The 16966-nt window shown below is 39.0% G+C and overlaps 2 protein-coding genes across 4 annotated transcripts in view; both read left to right on the top strand.

Annotated features, from left to right (window-relative positions):
- prkcea (protein kinase C, epsilon a) overlaps positions 1-12965 on the top strand; it is a 43503-nt gene extending 30538 nt beyond the window's left edge. Inside the window, exons 11-16 of one of the 3 annotated variants that reach the window (XR_004654952.1) lie at positions 76-230; positions 752-890; positions 2030-2218; positions 3444-3590; positions 4377-4637; positions 12946-12965. Coding sequence is in view for 1 of the 3 variants with exons in the window: in XM_034859410.1 (XP_034715301.1) it covers positions 76-230; positions 752-890; positions 2030-2218; positions 3444-3590; positions 4377-4526 (780 nt within the window). In the remaining 2 variants the exon portion in view is untranslated. Of the gene's footprint in view, positions 1-75; positions 231-751; positions 891-2029; positions 2219-3443; positions 3591-4376; positions 4866-12728; positions 12797-12945 lie in introns of those variants that run through there. The other 2 variants (XR_004654951.1, XM_034859410.1) reach the window with 2 other exon arrangements.
- On the top strand, positions 6725-12711 carry epas1a (endothelial PAS domain protein 1a). The gene is made up of 9 exons (XM_034859471.1): positions 6725-7021; positions 7989-8155; positions 8580-8824; positions 8933-9017; positions 9199-9299; positions 9398-9561; positions 10857-10963; positions 11043-11211; positions 12085-12711. The coding sequence occupies exons 1-9, from the start codon at positions 6996-6998 to the stop codon at positions 12146-12148; spliced, it is 1128 nt and encodes a 375-aa protein (XP_034715362.1). The 5' UTR covers positions 6725-6995; the 3' UTR covers positions 12149-12711.
- Positions 12966-16966: the final 4001 nt, after the last annotated feature.

Here is a 16966-nt window from a genome sequence, read left to right as displayed (position 1 = left end):
TCTCTCTCTCTCTCTCTCTCTCTCCCTCCCTCCCTCCCTCTCTCCCGCTCTCTATCTCGCTCTTTCTCTCTGCAGGACCGTTTGTTTTTTGTAATGGAATATGTGAATGGAGGAGACCTAATGTTCCAGATTCAGCGATCCAGAAAGTTTGATGAGGCTCGCTCTCGTTTCTACGCCGCCGAGGTCACCTCAGCCCTCATGTTCCTGCACCGCAACGGAGTCATCTACAGGTAAACACCTTCTTATTTTTTTGTTTTTCAGCCAGAGAAACCCTGAAAGGATTTAAGGACACTCAAAATCTAGAAATCAATCAATCAATCAATCAATCAATCAAGTTTATTTGTATAGCCCTTTACAATAGCCGAAAGGTACCCAAAGTGCTTTACAACAAAGCCATAAAACAATACATAACACATACAAAACATACAGATACAATTAAAAGTGCTGTAGTGGTGCAGCGCTGCAGGACATTAAAATATCTATTATGTTCTTCAAAATATTCTATCTTGGTTTAGAGGTAAATGCTGATTGGAAGGTCAAGAGAATTTGATTAATTATTTTAATAACTCAAGGACTATTAGGGAATTTCACAAGTGTTATCTTACCAGGAACATACCAAAAAAGCGCGTTACGTGGTGATTCTCACTTTTTTTTTTTACATCGCAAGCTCCCATTTTGCAGCAAGTCCAACTGAAACCAGACGGTGCTAATTCTGTCTGCCTGTCTGTTTGTATGTGTGTTTCTCTTTCAGGGATCTCAAGCTGGATAACATCCTGTTGGATGCAGAAGGACACTGTAAACTTGCAGACTTTGGCATGTGCAAAGAGGGCATCAAGAACGGAGTGACCACCACCACCTTCTGTGGCACACCTGACTACATCGCCCCTGAGGTGAGCTGAGCCATCCACAGGACGTTCTGCTCTGTGCTATAGTTTCCCTTAGTTTTACTTTTGATTAGATATGGAGCTAAGTAGGGCTGCACAATTAATCACAATTTTATTGAAATCACAAAAGGAAGGGGGGGGGGGGGCAAATCGCATATGGGCCCCATTTTTGTTTAAGGCAAAACAAGTGTCAAACCATTCTGGATGAAGTATGTTGGAGCTGCAGAGGGGTCCCAGCATACAACTTGTATCCTACAGACTAAAGAAAAGTTTTGTACAGATCCAAACATGAATCATATTGCAATCGCAACATCAGTCAAAATAATCATAATTAGATAATTTCCTCATATTGCGCAGCCCTAGAGCTAAGTAAGTGTTATATTTAAAGTTAGGGGTGTCCCCGACCAAAGTTTTACAAAGTCAAATCAGATTTGTCCAGTCTTGCAAATCATCAACTGATCAATTCAATTTCAAAATTGAAACATAGGCAACTACAATTGAATCTTAACACATTGTGTTACACATTGTGTCAAATTGGTTGTTTACTGGACTTTTGAAGTGTCAGGTTGAGTCATAATAGTCTCAAAAACGTTAGCTAGCGTCTGCTAAAGATTTTTTCAGTTTTATCTTATAGAACAGTTTTAGTTACCTTAAAACCAGTAACTTTTCCTATTTGAGGAACTGGAACCAGATAATGTAGGGCATTTTTGCTTTAAAAATCTTTAATTAATAGATTCATTATTTTTGTTATAGATTTATGTTTTGAAACTTGTGATGATTGTGCAAATTTAACTGTAAACATTTCTTCACTTTTAGTAAAGAAAATCCTGATGTTGTTCCTTGATATTTTCAGTTCTTCTGCAATTACATGTTTTATTTTGCCTTCAAAGGAATCTGTGAATAGTCTTTTGTTTTAAACTACTAAAAGGTGATAAAAAGTTAAAATGCCAGCTAAGTTTTTGATTCCTTGTGCACAAACATTGTTTACTATTAACGTGTGAGGAAAAGGGTGACAAATTTCCTGCTTGTTGGTCATCAGTGAAATGTTGCCTGGGAGTCTGTAGAGTTTTAAAATCAAATCCTGTGTTGCAGTGTTTTGTATTTCCTGTCCTTCATGTTGAACTGTGTCATGTTATTGGATTTAGATCCTGCAGGAGCTGGAATACGGAGCCTCCGTGGACTGGTGGGCCTTGGGGGTGCTGATGTATGAGATGATGGCTGGACAGCCTCCGTTTGAAGCTGATAACGAAGACGACCTGTTTGAGTCGATTCTCCATGACGATGTCCTCTATCCTGTGTGGCTCAGCAAAGAAGCTGTTTCTATCCTTCGAGCGGTACGTGTCATCTGTCAACCATGAGACACTTTAATATTTTTGAATATTTGATTACTAATAAGAGATCAAGGAGCAATTAAATTCTCTTCAAGAGTACATATCCTAGTCTTCAGCAGGCATTCAAAGGCATCCATGGCAAAGTGATTGAGTTTGTCCCAATCAAATCATGTACTGTATGAAAGTGGTCTGTTTGGCTTTTTGATTTTATCCATGTAATTTTAAGACTTTTCACTTTTTTAAATCAACATAATCTTTACGTGAGAAGGTCTTTAGACAAAATTAATTAATTCATGTGTGTGGTTTTGAGGTCAGAAGAAGTAAAAAATTGATTGAATTTGGTTGAAAAAACGGCAATAAAAAAAACAAAAAAACTCTGAAGGTATTTCCAATCATAACGATCTTTTTTATGATGCATCAATTTTGTCCAGATGAGCAAAAGAGTTTTTGAGGATTCTTGACTTACGCTTTGACGTATGTGTCCTCATACCAGGCAAATAAAGCAGATTCTGATTCGGATTGACTTGAATCTAATGTTAACACACAAGAGGCACTAACTGGGGCTAGGTTGCATATAACTTTTGTTTCAACAAGATTTGAAGGGCTAGGTTTTAATGTTGAAATACAGTTTAAATGCTGTTAAATGCTGGTAACTGTTAAATGTTACCTAGAAGCTCACCTTTCAGCCAGATGTAGCCAGATGTTTAAATGTCTTTTCACCTTACAATCCCTATGCACTATCATGAAGTGGATGTCAATGAGGTTTAAAACTTTATTTTGAAAAGATTTAATTTCATGTAAAATTATTTTCAGGCGTTCATTGTTGTCCTGTTATCATAAATTATTCTGTCCTCAGAGCTGCACACAAACAAATAAAACTCTTTTAAAGTGCACTTGCTGCAGAGGTGTTACGGTTGTCTTTGCTCTGATGAAGAGAAGAATTAAAAAAAATCTGTCAGAGAGTTTAAAGTAATAACAACGCAATCATAAAACCAAAAAAGATCACAAAGTGCTCCTACAACACCAAACAGATAACGTAACAAAAGATTAGCTTTCAGTCACAGTTAATAACACCAGCCCTCTGCTGACCTGTTCCATCACTCTGCCACTACGCCTCTCTATTTGTACCACAGAGCCATTAATGCCTCCGCTCTATTATTAGCTCTGAAATGCTTTTTGCTGAACCCCTGCTTCTGTACTCGTCACTTGATGGATTTATTGTGTGTAGTTCATGACCAAGAACCCAGCCAAGCGTCTGGGCTGTGTGGTGACCCAGGGCTGTGAGGAGGCCATCAAGACCCATTCCTTCTTCAGAGAGATTGACTGGGTTCTGCTGGAGCAGAGAAAAGTCAAACCACCCTTTAAACCCCGGATTGTAAGAAACATACACAACACACACATACACAAGCACACACTAATGTTTTCATACCTCTAAATCTTTGAACCATGACAACCTGTTGTTTTTCTTATAGATGCATGTATCCTCATTTAAGGCTATTTATTTAGGTTTTTACACACTTTTAATAAAACAAAAGTTGTTGCGTCCTGCTGTAAGAACACCCGATTTCCAGTAAAACGAGGTCCTCTTGTGGCAAAAACAGTTCACAAAGCCTTTACAGTGAAGGAAACAACGGGGGGGGAAATGCAAATTGGTCATTACTCATGTAGAAGTTAGTTATATAGCCTCACTTTGAACCATATATTTGCTCCTTTTAGGCTGTATTTGATTTTAGTAAAATTAATGTATGGTTGCTTTGTGTAAAGACAATTAAACCCTGATGCATTCAGGAAATGTGTTACATATTTTGTTAAACTTTGAAAATATATTGTGAAAAAACATATTTACGTTCCTCAAATTGTTTTGTTATCGTATCAGGTATTACTGTAGATAATTACATACTTTAATGCAGTAAAAATGCATTTTTCCATACTGATAGTTATCTCTCAAACCCTTGAATCAAGCCCATCCCCATGTGGGGAACCACTGTTTTTATGGTGAGTTAGTTGCCATACATGTAGGTAACAAAAGGTAGTAAGTATCAGCAGTCAGAAGGTGTCACTCTAATGTCACCTTTAAAGCACTAGCTTGTTGTGAAGTTTCTTCCTCTGATGTCCATTTCTGTGTATGTGTGTGTGTGTGTGTGTGTGTGTGTCTCTGCAGAAGACCAAGCGAGATGTGAATAACTTTGACCAGGACTTCACCAAGGAGGACCCTGTGTTGACCCCCACGGACGAGGCCATCATTCGACAGATCAACCAGGAGGAGTTCAAAGACTTCTCCTACTGCGCCCCAGAGGAGGCGCAGACCTAACACACACACAAACACACACACTGATCAAACACTAAACACAAAACCTGGCATGCACGGATGCACACATTGATGACACTCATACATGTGTAGAACCACGAATCCCTTTACAAAATTTACACCCACACACAATAGACGCACACACAGTCAATCCTTACATACTTTAAAGCTATTGGTTGTTGTTACTTTTTGGAATATTCTTTACTTGCATTGTGTTGTTCTTGTTGCCTGGGGTTTATTACGACTATAGATATGACTATGACTAAGATTTACACACCTGCACATGCTCTCACAAACATTCCCACGCTGCACACTTTTAATGCAGATTTACACACAAACAAATATGACCGTCACTCCCAGATGTAAGTGAAGTGCAGATTTGAGTCACGCATGTATCACTTTGCAACAAGTAGCATACAATATGCTAACAAGAGACTTCTGTAATATCAGTACAGAATAAAAATGGACCTACTTGACAAAGTTTGTTCACTGCTGGCTACAAGCTAGTCATCAAACACGACAAAGGTTTTCATTTGAATGGCGTTTTGAGCTAACATTAGCAATCAAACCATTGATAGCTAAAACGTTTTTTAAATGATTCCCATTGTCTGTAAAGGTTGATAATGAGAAAAGTTTATTATTTCATGGATTTCACAAATTTCAGTATGACACTTAATGCTGTAAATCGTTTAAATCTGATTATGCGCAACTCACATCTGCGCTCGACTTACACCAGGGAGTGACAATGACAATCCGAAGTTTTACTCACATACACAAACATAATCACTGCACATGCCAAAACAACCAAAACACACACGCACGGACACTGCTTCTCTCCCCAGCACCAGGACTGTACAGTGGGTGCTGGGTGCAGAGGCCTGTATATAGCCTGTGTTGAGTGGCTGTATCGTGTTGGTATTGTCTGCTAGTAAAGGAGAATTGTGGCGCATGGACAAGCACCCTACCTGTGTTATTACTGTCCTTGTTGTGGACCAGTTAGGGCTAAATACCCTTTGTGCAATACGCTGACTATATATTTTATTTGTTTTTTAATGTGTTATTTTTGTCTTTTTTCTCCTCAAAATGTGTTTTTGTGTATGATGGAAATCTTGTGATCATCCTCCTCCTGTCTTATGTGTATAACGAGAATGTCGAGCTTACAGGTTACAGGCTATAGAACTAATTATGTTGAGCAGAGTGTTACAGGCGGCCTGTGTAGCAGCATAAAACCCAATTTCCAGCTATGTTATCCATCTGCTAGTTTCAGAGTCTGTGTCTGTCCTGCCGGTGTGAATGTGCTGGCCTGTGGGCTGTGTTGTTGTGAATGTACATATTCGTAAGTGATGGCTCGATTTTTCTTTCTCCCTTTCGGTGTGTGACTTTTTATCCACAGCATTTTTGTTTCTGTAGTTACCATCAGTGTTTTCAGACCCCCCTTTTCTTCCCCTCTTCTCCAAAGCACCAATTCCCCTTTCCTTCCTCCAGCAGCCGTCTCACTCAGCCAAAACCACTTGCTTTTCTGACTTTTGCTTTATTTTTCAAGAATGGCTTTTCTTTCTTATTGCTCTTTCTTTTTTATTATAGTTATTATATTATTATTATTATTATTATTATTATTATTATTATTATTATTATTGTAAAGTGTATTTGGAGGAAATATTTGTGTAAAAACTATAACTATACTATCATAGATCAGCCTGGCGAAAAAGAAATGTGGAAAACCAGCAGCTAAATTACCTCTCATTTCAACACAAACAAAACACCACATACAGACTCTCTCCTTTGCCTCCTTCCTCTTCTTCTCTTTCTTTCAAACACACACATGCACTCACAGTGAAGGACTATCGCGTGTACTGTACAGTGATCTGGAGGCGAGCTGGTTGTGTAGTGAAGCTTTGTGCACCCAGGGGTATGGCTGTTCCTGGTCACACTATCTTACTCTGTGCCAAAATGTAGTGCAACAGCCGGGCTAGTCCTGTCTGGTCTGATTCCAATAAAACACTGAGCTGTCTACATCACTTTCAGACTCATCTGTGTTGTCTTCCTTCCTCATTTCTTTATCGATTTTTGCCTGCTGCTGTTCAGAGGTAGATCTGTTCAGTGGGATGCCTCAAAGTTTGTGTGAGAGAAGGGGAGGGTTGAGTGGAGAGAGTGAGGAAGGGGAGGGGAAGGTGATGCTTTTCCTGAACAGCTGACCTATCATCATGTTCAGTTTTGGAGGCCCTGTAGGTGATGCACTTGCAGAGGGGAGAGGAGACACTCGCTGTTGAAGTCATCTGTGCTGCGGAGGACCACTTGCCTTGTGACATTTGGCACCACTAATTGCCTCTCGGATAATTAGACTACCTGTGATGGTGCAAATTGCAGCAGGGAGATTCCCTGCTGTGCTGTGAATTCCTGCTGCCTCCATCTCTTTTTGTGTCCTGAATCAACTTTCACCATGGCACCGGAAAGAGACGCCTGTTGGACGCGATGACAGCCAACAAGGAGAAAAAAAGGTAAAGCAGCATGTTGCTTTGGAATATTTTGATAACCATCTTCACAGAGTATTTGATATGTTTTGCAAAAAAATATTTTTTGGCTTTAATTGAATTGTTTACATGACAGTTGGCCACGCTGGCCATCTAGAGTTCAATCTTGATCATGCAATACTGCCCTTTCCCCTCTGTTAATCAGTGGTGGAATAACTACTCTAATCCTGTAAAGAAAAGTAAAAGTAACAACACCACAATAAAATAATGGATGTAAAACTCCTGCAAGTAAAAAAGTAAAAAAAAGTCTTCTCTCAAAAGTAAAAGTAAGCATGCTCATGGAAGCATGAAAACCTAAAATTGGAGATTTTGTAACTCCCCAGCGTTATCTTAGTTGATGTATTACACGCTTCCTTTATGTTGCCAAATGATGTACAATCTCATCAGATAATAGCAAAAAGTCCTTGTGTCGTTAAGCTGAAACGTGAATGTTTTTCAGATTTCATACAAAGTTGACGATGTGGATAAACGGTGATGTTTTATCAGTTTTAGTTCATGTTGAAGGTAGAATCTGAATTTGCAAAGTAAGAGTTATATACTGAGCAAAATGTACAGTAAAGAGTATTTCCTTCTAAAATTTGAGTCTTTGAGTAAATGCATGTTGCTATCTTGCACCTTTGCAATTCTCTCTTTGACTCAGGTGAATGTCTTGATGGGAATCATTTAAGTAATCTTTAACAAAGAAAAACTAATAAAAACAAACCTGTTACTATGTTTAGTAGAACCAAAGTAAAGTTACAATTTTAACCATGGCATCATATTATTGTGTTTCTTCTGTATTTATAAAGGGATATGTGTCAGTGGCAATGCAGTCTGAGTTTAAAATAACTTCATTGTATTTAATGTCATTTTCATTCCATAAAGAAATCCGTTTCAATGTTATTGAGATGATTTGAGTCATGATGATTTTTCTCCTGGCCTGTTTCCTCTGCAGGGTGATCAGCCGCGACGCAGCCAGAAGGAGAAGACGGGTGGAATCTGAGGTGTTTGCAGATTTGTCCCGCCTCCTGCCGCTCCAACAGTCTGTCCAAGATCACCTGGACAAGCCCTCAGTCATTCGCCTCACCCTCAGCTACATACGCATGCACACACTGCTCAAAGGTACAAATGGTCATCATATCATTGAGTCACAATGATGTGATGTCTGCATGCTCAATCAATACCAATTCTTGCGAGATGCATGAGTTTTGCAGAAAGTGTGGGAATTTACAGATGTTAAAATGTGGCAGGTTCCCATCATTTTTCAAGAGCTGTACAATAAATACAGCTTTAAAGGAATTCATGGTAAAGTGTCCAAAATATTTAGTATTTTAAATTGAACCTTTGAATGTATCTGCATCAAAGTACTCTGAAGTAGAAATGAAATGTACTTTTTTGGGAAAGGTGTTAACACACACACACACAAACAGTATGTTGTCTACAACATTTAAAATACACTGAGTAGTTTCTTGTAAAAGGAACTATTTACTGTTAACAAAACAGACAGCACGACCAATAAAACAGCTTCCTTTTTGCGCTGTTTTAGGGAAGACTGGGACAAAAGCAGAGGCAAGTCATGCAGTAAAATGTGGACAAGTAATGAAAAGTGGAGAAGAATGGCGAGAGTGTGACAGAGGACGTGACGATGAGGGGGGGAAAAGTGATGTGGAACCCTCGGAGGAGACAAACATGATCCTGAGGATCCTGGAAGGATTTCTGATGGTCCTGTCTATTGAAGGAGACATGATCTACCTGTCTGACAACGTTGGCATATACATGGGCTTGACACAGGTTCACACACACACAAACACACACACACATTTCTACACAAATGATCTACTGGTATACATTTAGGATGCTGGATTTGAAGATGAATATGAATTTCCTTTTCTCTGACAGACAGAGTTGATGGGACACAGAATTTTTGAGTTTACTCACCCTTGTGATCACGAAGAAATCCGAAATAACCTACGTCTAACAGCAGGTGTGTGCGTGTGTGTGTGCGCGTGTGTATGTGTTTGTATGTGAGCATCGAGAATGGTCGGCAGCAAGAAACTATGTTCAGTTTTTGTTCTATATCCTGTGGTCATGGGTTGTCCTTTAAGAGATCATACAGATTTGAAAAGATTTATCCCTGTAGCTTATTAAATCGCTTGTTTTTTTAGAAGAAGTTTGGTGCGGTGCAAAGAGGGACTTTGTTATGAGGATAAAAAGTGCTCCAACACACAGAGGAAGAAGTTGTAACCTCAAGTCAGCTACGTGGAAGGTTGGTGTGAAGCAAATACACAACATCGCCAAACAGCTATCGGTTTCTGATCATATTTATTTGGCTTAGTTTGAATCCCACTCTCTCTCTGGTTTCAGGTTCTCCACTGTCAGGGCCGCGTAAAGGTGTGTGACGCCCCATCTTCAGTTTCCTGCCTGATGCTGACCTGCCAGCCTCTGCCCCTCTCGCACACACTTCTCAGCACACACACCTTTACTAGCCAGCACAGCATGGACATGAGGTTCACTTACTGTGACCAGAGGTGATTCACACAAATGTATACACACACTTGACAGCACACACACATTTACAACTTAATACTTATTTAAATAGACAGTCTTTGTACAGTTAACAACCACGTGTATCCTTACTTTTAGTTCTTGTCAATAGGACAGAATGTATATATGAGTAAAGCAACAGCTGATTGCAAATAAGTGGAAGTGTTACCCTGCTCACGTTTTACTTGAACAAAGTGGTGTAAGATGTAAGACAGAATAACCCTTTAAAAAGTACTGTACAGTGTATTTTATTTCCACATCATGTAACATGGAAGTGTTGTTGGGTAATTTGGCAATGTACGTTACAAAACTATTAAGAAGAAGGAAGGGGAACTCTTGAACTTAATGCTCATCCCCTTTTATGACTAATTCATGCTGCAGTCACACAGTTTCCAGTGTCAGTGTTCGACATGAATAAAACATCTTGAAATGCACTTATTGGAAGTCGCATATTGGGTAAAGGCATCAGCTAAACCAATGTAAAGTAATGTTTGATGCGTCTGCTTTTCAAAAATGTTCTCTTTCTGGCGTGAGTCATAGTTTTGATTAGTTACTGTCAATACCAGTGTGTCCAAATGAAAGTGAAAGAAAAATCATGACTTATAGTTTTATACACAATAATGTATATTGACTACACAAAGAAGAATCTTGTGTATCAAATATGACTTTCCCTGACCCATTCCAAAGTCATGCTGTTGAGCCAAACAATACTCCAGCCCACTCAAACTTTATTTTAGTGGTGATCTCAAAGTTTCTGAAGATACCAATATGTTGGGCTGAATTTTGGTGAAAAGTGTAGTTATGCACAAGACCACTAGAATATATCAGTTTGATGTATTGATGCAGTTGTTGAGGTTGAATCTTGCTCTCAGTGTAAACTTTATAGCTTCCTTAAAGATCTGAAACAAGCTGATACAGAATGAGTGTGAAATAAGAAGTTTTTAACTTCATTCGAACTGCTAAAAGAAAACTGGATTTAAAGGGGTTAATTTAGCGTGACAAAAATGAAAACTTAATCACTTACTTTAAGAACTTTAACTGTTCCCTTTTTACCTTCCTCTTTTTTTTAATTTCAGAACTACGACTGCATAACATCAGGGAACCTTAAACTTGTTTATGGCTGCTGCTAAATAAGTAGAACTAAGTCAATTTGGTGGGATGAAGTCTGAACAGTAACTAATTCATAAACATTAATTTATGCTTAAAGACTACTTTCCCGGGCAGTGTTTTTGTAAGATAAATTCATATTGTGAGGTCTTCAGGGTTTGTGTTTTTGCAGAATGACCCTGCTTTTAGGTTACAGTACCGAGGAGCTGCTGGGCCGTTCCATCTATGATCTCTGTCACACACTGGACACAAACTGTTTGACCAAAAACCATCTCAACTGTAAGTAGTGATGCACACATAAATACTCATATTATATATCCATTAATATCTAATTTCACATCTCTCTCACTTTGTGCAGTGTGTTTAAAGAGTCAGTCAGTCAGTGGTCAGTACAGGATGCTGGTGAGAGGTGGTGGTTATATCTGGGTAGAGAGTCACAGTGCCGTCATCCCCGGCGCCCGACACTCCAAGTCCAAGCCTGGCGCCCACCAGCCGCTCAGCATCCTCTGTGTTACCTATGTCCTTAGGTATGTGTGTTTTAAGCTTAGTCCATCTCATTGAACGTTTTATGGAGGATGCCACTGCTGGTTGTTCCACCACGTTAGTCCAGACAGAAAAAATCGGACAAATAAATCTTTGTACAGACAATCATGTTCACACGAGAATGAATCCTACTGACTTTTTTTGATCCCCTGGCTTTTTCCTCCAGCGCCTCCATGAGAGTCACATTCTGGTTTTCTGTGAAATTTCTATTCAACTTTTGGATGGATGGCCATGACATTTGGCTCAAACATTCATGTTTCCCTCAAGATGAATACAAATCAGTTTGGTGATCTCCTGGGCTTCCATTAAGCCGTATCATCAGGCCAACATTTCAAATCGTCCACTATTTTGGTTAATCCCTAAACACCTGCAAACACATTCCAATCAGCCTTAGCTTTACTTTGTGTCTAGTGCTAAATAGCTAATGTTAGCATGCTAACGTGCTAGAGTAGTATTGTGAATATGGTGAACATTATACCTGCTAAACGCCTGCATGCATTTTGCATTGTGAGCGTGATAGGATTGAGACAAATGCACTACAGACTCACAGAGCCACTAGCATTGCTCTGGTCTCTTAGTCTTGTTTCAAGCGTGGCCTGTTGGTAAAACTTTCTTTATTGGTGTGTTTAAAGTTACACGGACATACAAGATTTGAGAGTCAGCTGCACAACATGAGACATGTACCATGTTTACTGTACGCTATCCTTTTGCAAGACCTGTGTCCATGAGGAAGAAAATCCCCTAAACTTAGATACTTAAAGTAGTCATTTGTACCCAAACCATGATCTACCTCCTTAACCTAACCAAACAATAAGCAGACCAAATGGTTAAATGCTGTATTCATGTGTGTCTCACAGTGGAGTGGAGGAGCCGTCCCTGCAGCTCTCTTTGGACCAGACTGTCCACCGATATTTGAGATGAAACTTCAGTCTGGAGAACAGTCTGCAAAACCCTCATCCTCAAAGAAACAACAACAATCAGTCTGTGAATTCTTAGTACCGGTAGTTATTTCCGTTGATCGAGCATTAATTGTATAAAATATTAAACTTTCTAATTCAAAACAACTTGCTGTGTGGTTTTGTCAACCACTGATGTGTCTGATTTAGCTTATAGTATTTTAATATATAGCTCCAAATATTTGAATTGTCAGAGCCATTAAAGACCACCAGACAATAAAACCAAACCTTGGGAAAATATTGTACATTTTCAGCAGGTTGTTGCATCAGGTTTAGATAGATCAGGCAGACAACTACACTTCAAAGTTTTTGCATAATCTTTATGGTAGCTTGACTTCTGTCTTCAAATTAAGGAAATTGAAAGCTTTAGGTGTAGACTGTGGTTGACAGGCAGTTGACGGGGCGTAGTGAGATGTGAAAACTGTTGAGCAAAGCAGGCACTTTGACTTATTCATGACCTCTCTGGGCCTGACCTTACTTCCTGTGGGGTTTCCTTCCGTGCCACCTGACAAATTCATGACATCTGACTGTCAAACATGATGTACACACACACACACACACACACACACACACACACACACACACACACACACACACACACAGTATATATAGAGAGATATGCATTGTGCTGATGAGGAGACATGAGCAGACGCCAGTCAAAGCCACAACTTCCTGAATAGAGAAACTCGATAGGAAAGTTCTCGTGGGAACTTTTTCAACTTTTTACCTCTCGGCTTCTAAATACACACACACACACCACACACACACACACACACACACACACACACAAACACACAGGCTTTACTGCTGTGAAGCGGAATTGAAATAAAAACAATCAAAATGAAAGGTATTATTACAATAGTCATAACAATGGGAAGGTTAGGCAATAACCGCACACAATATTACGTACTTTATGTTGGTTTCTTTTAGCACTGTGCGTAACAACACATTGCCTCTTGAAAACATATATTCTTCACCTCCTCTTGTAGTGTAACAGTGGCTCAGTGGTGATATGTCTAGGTCTAACTTAAAGTTTACTGGGCTAAATTTGGTTGAAAAGTAAAGTATTTAGGTCATTGTAATGTGTTTCAATCCATGTGTAGTTAGGATTTAGGACCTAAAGTTAAAAGCTGTGGAATGCAAATACAAATTTGAGGTACTTGTACTTTAGTTGAGTATTTACATGTCTTTATACTTCTACTACTACTGGGCAAATAAATCAAAACCTCTCTTTATGGCACAATAAGTAAATTACATTTTTTTGTTATTTGGGTCCAGCCCTTTAATTTGTCTTTGTTTAAAATTGTGTGACGTTGTTAGGCACCTTAAAGTAACACAGACATTAGTGTCACTTCTGGATCTTATACTTAACGACATGAATGTGTTTAAATGATATTTTGAAATTAGTTTTTTTTTTTGCCCAGTTTGGTATAAAAGCCCTGGTCATTAATGGATTTGGGTTCTTATTTATGGTTCTCACTTTCACACATTGATGCAATCACACTACAGTATGTAGGGGAGGACTCTTGCTCCATCTAGTGTATAACAGTCGTCAGTTACAGTCTACATCTTCTGCAGGTCAGCTTATTCCTCACTTAGGACAGTGTTACGTACTGTATGTCGCACAAGCAGTCACTATTTAGGCTGAAAAAAAATTCAAAAGACATTCTAGTACATTATTTTTTTTAAGATTATTTTTGGGCATTTTAGGATTTTAATGACAGGACAACAAAGGAAAAGGGAATTGACATGCAGTAAAGGGTCGCAGGTTGGATTTGAACTTGTGCTCGCTGCACCGAGGAGAAAACCTCTATTCGTGGACACCAACGCTACCAACTGGGCATCCATGTTCTTGTATATTCTTAAAAAAATATCCGACCACAGAACACTGGTGCTAAATGTGCTCTGCAAAAGCAACTATTCAAGTTGACCTTTTAACAGATGTAGTAAAATAAAATCACATCACTTAAAAAGTGGATTTTACTTTTACCTAGCCATAACTCTATTGCTAATTTACTTGTGATTTGTTTAAGTGAGGATTTGGACTCATTAGCTGTTACCAGCGAAACAGCTTCTCTTCCCGAGAAAATAAAATGACTCCAACATTTTTACGTGAATATGTAAATGAAAGCAAGTGAAAGTTTTAGCAAATACAACAGTTAATGAATAAAAATAAAAAGGTACACGATTTTCTTAAATATAATCAGGAACTTCCTTAAAAACCCAACAACCTGAAATGAAACCTTTGCAAGAAAAAGACAATCTTCTATCAGCTGTTTTAAATCGTAGAGGAATGTGAATATTTGGCATAATTGCAGTGAGAAATAGCCCGACAGTTCATCATTCTTTTTATTGCTTATTGAATGTATTTCAATAGCTTGTCCTGATTTGAGACGCTATCGTAATTATGGTGATTCCGTTTGGAAAAATAAATGTGTATACTATGATAAAGATGATGTTAATCATACGGAAGCTCAGTTTTAACACACAAAATATGTACATGTGTGTATGAAAAACTTAAATCTTTCTAGATGCAAATTGCCCACATACATAAAATCTGGTAATTAAATTCATTGTTCTGTCCTTAAATATATGTAGGTCAGTCTGTAGGGAGTTGGGTTGGGAAGCGGAGGGTCGCCGGTTCAAGTCCCTGTACAAAGTGTAGACTGGTAGCTGGAGAGATGCCAGTTCATCTCCTGCCAAGGTGCTCTTGAGCAAGGCACCAAACCCCTCTCAACTTCTCAGGGCACCTGTTCAGCAGTGGCAGCTCACTCACTCACTGTAATGATCATTTACAATAATGATTCACTCCCTTCTCTGTCTGTCTTTGCTTCAAGGGAATAAAAGATCTTTGTTATCAATAATCAGTTTATCCAACCTTGTGATTGCCTAAAAAGAATATTCATGATGTCACAGCAGATTTTTGAGTCTTTACTTGGCCAAGGAAAATGAAGCATGTGTTGTTCTCTGAGTTCAAAGTGTTTTCTTTCTTAAGGAAATATTTTAGAATGAAGTTGGATGAGTTTGCTGAACAGACACGTTCTGGTTGGTTGTCACTGTGTTGGTTTTCAAGGTGACCCTGGCTGTTGTTGTGGACTTTGTGTCCCAGCATGTTGTTTCTAAAGCCTGATCCCTCTCAGTATGACAGAGTCTGAGGCACAAGAGGCGTGGAGATAAGAGGTGGTGGAGGTCATGGTGGTGGGTTTAATTTCTAACTAGAATGAGCGACTATTTTAAAGGAGCACAACGGACACAAAAATCCAGCAGGAAGTTGGTCTCATGCATTTCCATAGAAAACCCCCAAGTAACCTGACTGAACAGGCCCCTGTTTAAGCCTATCCCCCAATTCCCTCTCCTTGTACCCTCCTCCCCTCCCTCAGTCACACTCCTATGGTTGGGTAGGTGTTGTCAGGCTGTCAGCCAATGACATGCCAGTGTTCACTCTTTGAAACACAGGCATGATTAATGTGTGTCAGTGCACTGAGGAAAACACAGAGAGAGGCAGAGAGAGGTTAAGGATATGATTGAAGATAAACAGGAGGCACACAAGAAGGGAAATAGCGGTGGAGTCATAAAGGAGAGATTGTGTACTTATCATCAAAGGCAATAGATTACTAGTTCATCATGTTTATTTGAATATTAATTGCCTTCCATTGAGCATGTGCTTTATTGTAGAATTGATATATGTGTATTGAGATTTAAAAAAAAGTGGAAGAGACCTCTGGTGCAGAGTTCAAGTTCTTTAACTGGATCTCATTTTTGCTTGCTTGAAATGCAGTTTAATGACCTCATGTAGGATTTTTGTATGAATAAGCAATGAACAAACAGGCATGAATATAATGATAATGTACCAATTTTCTCTATTTGTTTGCTTTAATAAAGTAAGATTGTGCAGTTTTATCACTGGATATCAACTTGTAAGAGACAATAAAGGTATATGGTCCCATAGTACACAGATAAAACAATGAGGAGCAAAGCACTAGAATTACTGCATTATTAATAGTCAAACCATTCCCTCATTTGTGCCTGTTCCAATAAGCAACGTTGGTTACTATTGATTACTTTGCCCAATTGATATCAGAGGGACATTTTTATTTATATATTTTACCTGTGAAAAAAACCCACACCTAATTAAACCATAATTCAACTTGCCTTTCATATTGTGTAATAATATGTTTGTACCACTGTTTAAGCATATTGTACTTGCGCCTGGGGGCATCATCTAATCTTATCTTCTGTGCAGAGTCCACAGGTGTAAGCCCAGGTCAGGGCCGTCATTCAGACGAGCTCAGCACTAAGATTCTGCCTCTGTGCATTGTAGAACGGCAGAAAATACACACACAAACACACACACATGTTTGTGTGTATGTGTAAATTACTGGGGACATGCCATAAATGCATTGTTACTTAAGAGCCACGCTATCTGTTCTCAGACAGTGGTAGCAGATGCCATAAACATAACACAACATGCTCAAAAATAGTCACTGTTTAATGAGAGTGTTGTGCATGCTCATCCCGAGAGGATTAAAGCCCAGTTCTAACAGTAAAGTATCAAATCAATCCTGCAGTGTCTGCAATGAACAGTATAGGAATATAGAATTGGAGTCTACAGCCAATCAAGCAGTTCTTGGGCTGTGCTTACTGTAGGCAAGCATTTTTTCACAAGATGGTGGAGACTTCTCCTGCCCTACTCTGCGGTATCCTGGGAAAATAAATGCACTCACTTTTGGCACTGTAGTGCCGTGAGCTAAATGATAACCTCAGCATGCAAACATGATCACAA

Source organism: Etheostoma cragini, chromosome 21 (assembly GCF_013103735.1).
Source record: "Etheostoma cragini isolate CJK2018 chromosome 21, CSU_Ecrag_1.0, whole genome shotgun sequence".
NCBI lineage: Eukaryota > Metazoa > Chordata > Actinopteri > Perciformes > Percidae > Etheostoma > Etheostoma cragini.
Note: the sequence above shows the minus strand (reverse complement) of the source record. Positions and strands in the feature narration are given on the sequence as shown.